The sequence below is a fragment of the Kryptolebias marmoratus genome, linkage group LG16, assembly GCF_001649575.2.
Source record: "Kryptolebias marmoratus isolate JLee-2015 linkage group LG16, ASM164957v2, whole genome shotgun sequence".
Lineage (NCBI taxonomy): Eukaryota > Metazoa > Chordata > Actinopteri > Cyprinodontiformes > Rivulidae > Kryptolebias > Kryptolebias marmoratus.
This window is the reverse complement of record NC_051445.1, coordinates 17019331-17028479: the sequence shown is the minus strand read 5'-3', so window position 1 is coordinate 17028479 and position 9149 is coordinate 17019331. Positions and strand designations below refer to the sequence as shown.

Below are 9149 nucleotides of genomic sequence, written 5' to 3'. Positions count from 1 at the left end.
GTTACATAGTGCAGGCGGGGGCTGTCACTTGTCGTCATCACGTCATTTGCCTAAAGGCGTGATTAAAGGTGTCTTCAGCCAGGACACGCGGGAGCGTGATATCCCATAGTACATATGTTGTACCTCGTTCCTCTCCTTCAGGGAACAGTAGTTATATGCATAACATTACGTTCGCCCACCTGTCATGGTGGCGGGTGATTTTTAAGTCAACAACGTGTTTGTCAAAAACAATGTTGGTGAATAAAAAACAGCCGTTTCGTTAATTTTGAGCTTCATGTATCTTGGATTAAAGGGCTTTCTAGCAAGCCACGCTTTTAAATATTGGTGGAAAATAATTTTTAATTTATTTAAAAACATCAGGCCACCAACAGAGAAGCCAGTCGGACTGAGCGACCTGCTGCAGGACACTGTTGGACGTAAACAGTCTGGTGTGGTTCTTACATCTGTAAACTGTAAGTAAGAAGTGTTGTGTGAGACATCTCGACACGCCGAGTGCTGCACAGCAGAGCGAGAGCTGCCCTCAGTGTTCGTCTGGGGAGGGTGTGTGTGTGTGTGTGTGTGACCTGAGTGGGTAAAAGTGATGACAGGGCAATGAGTTAAAAGGAGATAAAAAAGAAAGAAGAAAAAAAGAACTTGGACGACAGCAGGAAACGCTCTTAAAAGGGGAAACTGGTCAGAAATACATCAGCAGACTCATAAAAATTGTAATTTTACAGCAGCCCAAACCACAGCATGTGCTGGTGAACATTTGCTATGTCGCATTAAGAGGAGTGTGTGGTGCATGTAGCTGGGAAGGAAATGTGCAACTGCAACACTAAATCCAAAAAGCCTCGGACCCTCAAGTACAGTCCGACCACCTCTATAAACAGATAAGGAAACTCAGTGAAGTTGACAAGATAAATAACACACACACACACGCTCGCTCACACATACGCAGCAGGCTTTCACAGCGAGGGATTATGCTGCTCATCCTCAGTTCAATCAGGCTTTTAGTCTTTTGGTCTAATCAAGATGTTGAGCCAAAACTGAGACAGGAGGGAGGAGATGAGTGGACTGCAGCGATAAGAGGACTGGCCTTCTGGTTGCCTGAAGACTGCACAGCATGTGTGTGTGTGCATGTGTGTGTGTGAAAGTATGTGATATTTCATCACGACAGTGAAGCAGGACAGAGCTGGTATTTAACGAGTGGTAACTGGTACAATACACTTGGCGACAGTCGCCAAGTGTTCTTGTGGAAATACAGACGTCTTTATTGGTTCTATTCAGTGGCTTTTTTTTTGTTTTTTCTACTACAATTCACTACTCTCTCATCTGTTTTTCCTTCTGTTTTCCTGCCCCCTGTTCTTCCTGTGCTTCTTGTTTATTACTCGTGGCATAGCAAAGTAATTGTGCGAACAACGGCCTCTTTCTTCTGTTTTCCTGTCGTTTTCTCACTCCTTCTATTATCTGTCCTCTTGTGTTTCTCGTCTCCTCGCTGCAGAACAGTGTTGGACAATCCCCCTGCTGTTTCTGCCCCACTGAGGCTGCAAATAAACAGAAGTCATTGCTGAATCAAGAATATTGTTCCAGTAAAGCTGTGTTATCATAAGAGGAACTTAGGATTTTTTTTTTTTTTTGACTGCAGATAATTAGAGAAAACTCTAAAACTGAAGCAGCCCCTCCTAAATGTGTGTGTGAGGATGTTTGGGTATGACACAGCACGCGGTGAACTGGGTCAGTGAACATTTAGGTGGAGCTTGGACACTCAGCTGTTGAATCTTTAATTTCGTCTAAAAATGAGTTCTTTTGCTCCCCCGGGCTGCGTCTCCTGTTGTGCTGAGATCACAGCAGCAAGACAAACTTTCTGCCTCTGAACAGCGCGCTCTCCCCCGTGTCGCCAGGTCACGCATGAATACCCCTATATGGAAAAAATGACTTGTATGCTCCCACCCTCACACACACGCATTTAGTGGCACGGTTTTAATTAGCATATCCAGCTTTCTGGAAGTTCTTGTACAATGAATCACTTCTTGCTTGAGTGATGGTGGAGGTAAAGGGATTTTTTTTTTCTTTTTGTCATTTTGAGTTGTGCTGCAGCAGCTCTTGCCACGTTGTGACTGAAACACGCTGGTTTGGCTCCATTTTAGAAAGACCCAGTTTGTTCTGCTTGGTCAGCTATTGGTCAGAAATGGTAGAGTGCAAAGCAATGACTCGATATCTGTTAGAACTGTTCCCCCATTAAGCATTCGTTTTACAGATGTGTTCCTGTAGAGAGGAAGTAATGGAAGAAAAACCTGGACGACACTAATGAAACGTTCTTTTTGAGAGAATCACTCACTCCAATGTGAATTTAACCAACTCTGCAGACATTTTACATGCATGAAACAGATATAAAACCCAAATAAAAATAGGGGGGGACAGAACACAACATTTGCTGTAGAACTTGAAAGCTTGTGTTTGTGTCTTCAGTCTGCAGATGTGTGTGAGCAGATACTTCGGGTGGTGTCTCGATCAAGTCGACTAGAAGAGTTGGTGCTAGACAACGCAGGTCTCAAAACGTAAGAAGAATGCAGCTTTTTTTAAAACTTTTACTCAAGTGTAGTAGTCCGCACAAGCTCAGTGTACAGTAACTGGTAATGGAGATACGGTTAAAATGTTTATGACGTTAAATATAAAGGGAAAAGTTTAAAGTTTTTTTATTTTGGCTCTGCTGTAACATATTTTACCTGTTGTACAGAGCTCTTTGAATGACCTTAGCTTGAAGGAATAGTTTGTCTGAACAGATTGACGAGCTAATGGCTGGTCCGAGCGAGGCCAAGGCTGAAGCTGATTGCTACCATCTTAAAAATCATCAATAACTGTTCATTCGAACACTATTTTATAAACCTTTGCACCTTTGCATCATTTTTGCATTACATAATTATTTGGGCTGAAGATGTATTTACTTGCAGGAAGAGCTACAGCTAGCTGCTGCTGCTATTTGCCCTTGAAAATTACCTTAAAACTCTATTTAAATTACTTTATGTTGTGAAATTGACGATAATCCACTTTGGTCTTGGCCCCACTCAAACTAGCCATTAGCTCATCAACCTGGTCCAAACGGATGAGGTTGTTCATTGCACTGTCTACAACAGGTAAGATATTTATTATTCAAAACACCAATTCAAAAAATCTGAAGCATAGTTTTATATCTAATTTTTTTTTTAAATAATGCTCCACATTTGTATCTCAGTCTGTATTTATTTCCTACCAGCACTGACAGAGTGGTGTTGTTGGGTTTGGAGCTGGTTAACCTCACTGGACTCAGATTATCTTGGGGGGAGGATTGCACATTTGTTGTTCATTAGCCACAAACATATAATAGACTTTTTTTGTTTGTTTTGTTTAACATCCTACAGTGAGTTTGCCCAGAAGCTGGCTGCTGCCCTGGCCCACAACCCGAGCTCAGGACTCACTTCCATTAATCTCTCCAACAACCCTCTGGAGGACAGAGGTACGATGGATGTTTCCATCTACTCAGACGTATCATTCATCACTGTTTAAAGTTCACCTCTTCACTTTATTCACTGGTTAGATTGTGTGTCACATTCTTTATATGGGTATGATACTGAACATACTTACGAAGATGGATATGTTTTACATGGAGTCTGTTTCCTGGATGTTTTAAATAACCTCCCTTTAAAAGTAAACAGTCTCAGGAAGCAGGGAGTGTATACAGTTTGTGAAAAGAAGACAGTCAAACTCAAGCAAATCTAAATAGAGGACAGTTTAGCAGACATTTACATACAAGGTAAGGCGGAATAAAGCCTGAATTCTGCTCCTTTATTCTTAAATCGACATTACCAATTATTAATAATTGTATCATTTATTTACCACATTCATTTATTGTCTATAAATAGTTATATTATAACCTTTTTATTGTACAACATTTGTAACTATTTTGATATTTCATCATTTTTATCCTAAGGCATTCATGACACTAAAAATCCATCCACCCATCCATCCATCCATCCATCCATCCATCCATCCATCCATCCATCCATCCATCCATTTTTTTGCATGTTGTTTTGAAACAGATTTTTATGGATCGTCAAGCATTTCATTTCATCTTAACGTAAAACGTAACTAAAATCTGTAATATATGTTTGAGTTGCATGGAAGTGCCTCAGTTAGCTTGCATTGGTTTTATTTATATTAATAGAATTATATTAATAGAATTAGCTTTATCTTTGAATTAATAGGCTTTTGGGCTTTTGGGCATTTAAAATAAACCAGTAGTGTCTTTTTTTCTTCAGCTAATACAAGAAAATGTGCTGAAATGATACAATTGGCAGTTTAGATTTAAAGCTGAGTTTATTACAGCTTTGCTGTCTAATCCTCTACTTATAGAAAACATTGAAGTCAGTATTTATTAGGGCAGAAATACAGACGAGTAGCATCTGTTTGGAGATAATCTGCCTGCAAAAGGGGTTTTTGTATTTAAAATGAAGCTGTCTGAATCTATCCAGCCTGGGCGTAAAAGGCTGCAGCACCATGAAATGAAGCTAACAGGTCAAGTTTTTGTTTCATTTTCTTCTTGCAGGTGTTTCCTCACTGGGTGCTCAGTTTGCCAAACTTTGTATGGGGCTCAAGCATTTAAACTTTTCAAAAACCTCACTATCACCCAAAGGTACGTGCCGTTTCCTTGCTTCGCAGCTGATTGAATGAGTGACTGACACAATAAAGCAAGAATATCTGCACAACTGTAAGCCATAAAAAATAAAATAACACAAGCTTGTTTTTTGTGATCAGCTGGATGTTTTGTTTCTGTATTAATTTAAGTGCTAGTTGACAATATCCTCTAATAATCTGCCTGCAGCTCCTGCTGGCGTAATAATAAGACTTAATTAATGCAGTAATAACTCAGTAAGTGGAAATAGGGGAAAAAAAGGAGGTTCATATGTGCCAATCCTTTGTGATGACTTATATTTGTTTTAAATAGCATGAATGCTGCTCTCCAGAGCATTTTACTTTAGATGATCCATTTCTGACCTGATAGGAAGTCCTTTTAATCTTTAAAAACATGCTGTGAATGCTCTGATTGAAAAATCATCTGCCTGTTTTGATCCTATTTGCAACAAAACGTGTGTCTGTGGTCAAATATGACTCACAGGTTACATTTTTCTTCCTTTCCATCCAATTTAAACTCCCCGACAGCCCGGTGGGACTCCGTGTAAACATGTTCTGCTCTCAGGCAATCAATAAAGAGAGATCATGTTCCATCGTGTGGGTTAGATGGAGCTCACGGTTCCTAAACTGAACCCTGATTATCTGCCAAAGGTTACATCTGTATGCTGCGGCCCCAGAGGACTTTTCATTTTTTAATACCAGTTTTTATTTTGATGTTCAGAATATATTGTTCTTTCTTTTATCACATTCGTTCTCATCTCTTGTCATCGTGCCTGGCTTGGTCAGAACTTGACGGCGTACATGCAGTCAGGGCTTCAGAGTGTAGATATGTCAGATCAGCGTTTATCTCCCAAATACATCCTGATCACAAAAAGCGCCGGAGCACTTATTAATGTTTAGAGCTCGACATCTCTGCAGCGCTGCCGTTCCAGTCTGTTTATTTTGATGTTTTCGATAAGATAAAAAAAGAAAATCTCATATTTACAAAGGCATGAAAAGGCTGAGTGTCTTTGCTTCATATTCTGGTCACTATTTCTTCTGCTGTTCCCTTCAATACGCTGACAGAACATCCAGTGGAGAACCACTTGGGATAATGCTGACACTGTGGGGTTCTTTGTGTGTGTGTGTGTGTGTGTATGTGTGTGTGTGTGTGTGTCGTAGGGGTGAACAGCCTATGCCAGTCACTGAGTGCCAACCCGTCCATCCCCAGCAGCCTAGTCCATCTGGACCTCTCAGGGAACATGCTCCGAGGAGACGACATGCAGGTACTGAAAAATAAGGAGGAAGAAGAAAAAAAACCTCAACAATTTCTGCACCGATGGGCATATTTTAATACAAGACGAAAACAAAAACATGGCTCCCAAATTTATATTTTCCATAACGTGGTGCTCCTTCATTATTTTGCAGTGTGTTATTAATCTCATTGTTAAAAAAATAACAATGTTGGGTTTAGTTTTTGTTTTTCATTCAGTTGTTCACACCAGAGCAGTTTTGTTTGCATTAATGACTTTAATATTTAAATTTGATTAAGATTGTTTTTGGAGGATCAGATCAAATCATTCAGATATTGTCTGTGTCACTTTAAGAGATCTTTTGTTCCAGTTAGGACGGCACAATGTACCAAAATACTATGGTTACTGCAGGATCACTGTATGTAATGCCAATGTTAGAGACGATTATATGAGCTGCAGACAGAAAAGTGCATACCAGTAATATATTTGGCAATCAATTGGGTCCCATTAACAGAAATCCCAATAATAGCTTGACATGTTGGACGCCGGAGTCTACATGGACTTCATCGTCCTCGCCGGCTGGTTTAGATAATAGTGGCTAAAATGCTAAAGCGTGTAGTGTTGTGAGGAAAACATGGATTTATCAAAACATGGATGGATGGATGTACTTTAAGAATTTCAGGCCGATATATATATATATATATATATATATATATATATATATATTTTTGTAGTTACAGTAACAGATAAAAAACTTTATATTCAACCATAATGTTGTGATTCTTTTTTTAAAAATATCCTGTAGCCCTGGTTCCAATTAAAACATCATCAAATTTAGTGGGATGATTGTGAGGAGAAAGTCTTAAGGCTGGACAGATTTTGAACTATTCAACCCGCTCTAACAGTCCGATGTTGTTTGTTTGTTTGTTTGTTTGTTTCCAGCACTTCTACAACTTCCTCGGTCAACCCAACAGCCTGGCAACTCTTGACCTCTCCAACACGGACTGCTCATTGGATCAGGTGAGTCACTCCGCCTGCTGAGTGAGAGGAGAAAAGTGACTAGATTAAATGCAGCGCCATTAGGGAAAGTGTCCCATCCATTGTGCTAATCAATAAGACTTTTTATCTGAACGTACGCCACAGATTTACAGATTTCAGCAGGCACACGCTGTTAGAGCTGCACCTCACTGTAACATGAAGCTCCAGCCATTAATATCGTTAATCACATTTCTACAGAGTTCGTTCAGTTCGCTGCTCGTGAAGTTGTCTGAATCTCTGAATCCTGTTCAGGATGTATCGATGTGGGTCTGAGAGCCAAATGCTGCTTATTGATTATCTTGGGATGTAGCCAGCTGTCAGACACTCACTGAACATATTGATTAGCCTCTAAATCAGAGGCTTTTTTTTGCTAACGTGCAACCATATGTAAATGCTTTTTGCGCACCTCTTAATAAACAGACACTGAGAAGCAGCAGAAATCCTCATGTCTGACATGCTGCACTGCTCAGATGCTACGCGTGTCGTCACATTGTGTGTTTCAGGTTTGCTCGGCCCTGCTGCGAGGCTCGGCCCAACACCTCTCTGTTCTAAATGTGTCCAAGAGCGTCTTCCCTCACAGGTAGGAAACCTTCAAAGTTTTACTGAGAGGAAGGCATGCACTTCCTTAGTCTTCCGTTATGTTTGTGTGAAGCGTTTCAGTTAGAAGTGCATTTTTATTGTTTTTCCAAAATTAATGAAGGCGCTGCAGATGATCCAGTTAAAGGTACAGATAACAAAAAATGACTGTCCAGTTTTACAGATGTCAAAGAAGAAAAAGACTCATCAGACTCAATCATCAAAAGTCTCTGCTTAACCATTTAGTTGGTAAAAGAAGTAATTGTTCTTTTGTTTTTTTACGAATAGATCAGCATTCATGATAAGCTTTAAACTTTAATAGGAATTTACATTAGAAAAAATCAGTAACTTATGATATTTTTAGGAGTAAATGCTTGTTTATACTGAAGGATGAAATTCAGTAGTTGGTCACAAATGAATACTTTGCTAAATCACCTTGAATTCAGTATCTATATTTGTTTGCATCCCAAATATGTTTTGATATAATCTTAGATGTAGTGTGTACATTGTTATTCATCATGCGTTGACTGGAATGTAGGAAAAAAAAAATGTTTAGTGTGTTGTTATCATGTCAACATAGCAGCCATTGTCTGCTGTTCTGTCTCTGTTCATGTCTGACACCTGCTGGTCGGTCTGTGTAATCACATGTCTTAGAAGTGACATTTAAAGTGTGTGTTTGCTGCTATGCCAGGGATTAGTGTGTGTGCACACCTGGAGCGAAGCACCTGGGTGAAATGTGGCATTTTCTTCCCAACTGCTGTACCTCTTCTTATCCAGTCAGTTTTTAGGAGTTCACAGCAGACTTTATGAAAGAGAAGAGGGGCTGTGAAAGTAGTCTGTGGGGAAGATGAGCAGAGTCAGGTGAAAAATGGGAGGAAGAGTTCAGAACAGAAAATTTGGCTTTATTAAATGGTAAAGAACGGGAAAAGTAGAATGGTTTGAGACGCAAAAGTGGGATTTTCTGTAAATCTCAGTTTTTAAAATACTCATTGTTTGGTTTGATTTGTAGTGTCTGTAGTTTTTTTTTAAACTTTTTATAAAATTGAAAGTGAGACAATGTTTTTAGCATCTTTGGGGTAAAATATATCTCTGTCTTTATCAGATCTATTTCATCATTAGGTTGTTAATATGGTTTAGATCACAGGAGTTTATAAACACTAAATATTTCAAACCCTGGTGGTTTCACTTCTGTCTTTGTTGTTGTTTTTTTGTAGGAAAGGCAAAGAGGTGCCTCCCTCGTTTAAGCACTTCTTCAGCAGCGCAGAGTCGCTCAGCTCCATCAACGTGTCAGGGACCAAGTTGCCGTCGGAGGCCCTGAAGTGAGACCATAATTCACCTCTCGGTCCGAACAGTGACCCTCAGTGGCACTCGCATTTGTAGTTCTCATTATTAGCCACGCCACTTGAATAATATAGAATAAACCAGACGTTCCAGCCAAACAAACCAGGGTTGGAAATTAGCACCCGCCACCGGCCAAATGCGGGTAAATATTTGAAGTGGCGGGTGAATTTGATCAACACACACGCCACTGTGGCGGGTTGGCAATTTGAACAGAAAAGGTGTTATTTGTCCTCTTGACATATAGGGGGCAGTAATGTGCTCGAGTTGCTGTTGTTACGTCGAGCCACGTTCCCCCATCAGATACGGTTCCCCCTG

General features: G+C 40.0%; 1 protein-coding gene across 3 annotated transcripts in view; it reads left to right on the top strand.

The window, feature by feature from the left end:
- Window positions 1-9149, top strand: part of LOC108232298 (F-actin-uncapping protein LRRC16A) — a 74315-nt gene that overhangs the window by 43158 nt on the left and 22008 nt on the right. For all 3 annotated transcript variants that reach the window (XM_017410007.3, XM_017410009.3, XM_017410008.3), the window contains exons 10-16: window positions 2449-2537; window positions 3378-3472; window positions 4562-4648; window positions 5809-5912; window positions 6822-6899; window positions 7421-7497; window positions 8708-8812. In XM_017410007.3, coding sequence (XP_017265496.1) covers window positions 2449-2537; window positions 3378-3472; window positions 4562-4648; window positions 5809-5912; window positions 6822-6899; window positions 7421-7497; window positions 8708-8812 — 635 coding nt within the window. The remainder of the gene's footprint in view (window positions 1-2448; window positions 2538-3377; window positions 3473-4561; window positions 4649-5808; window positions 5913-6821; window positions 6900-7420; window positions 7498-8707; window positions 8813-9149) is intronic.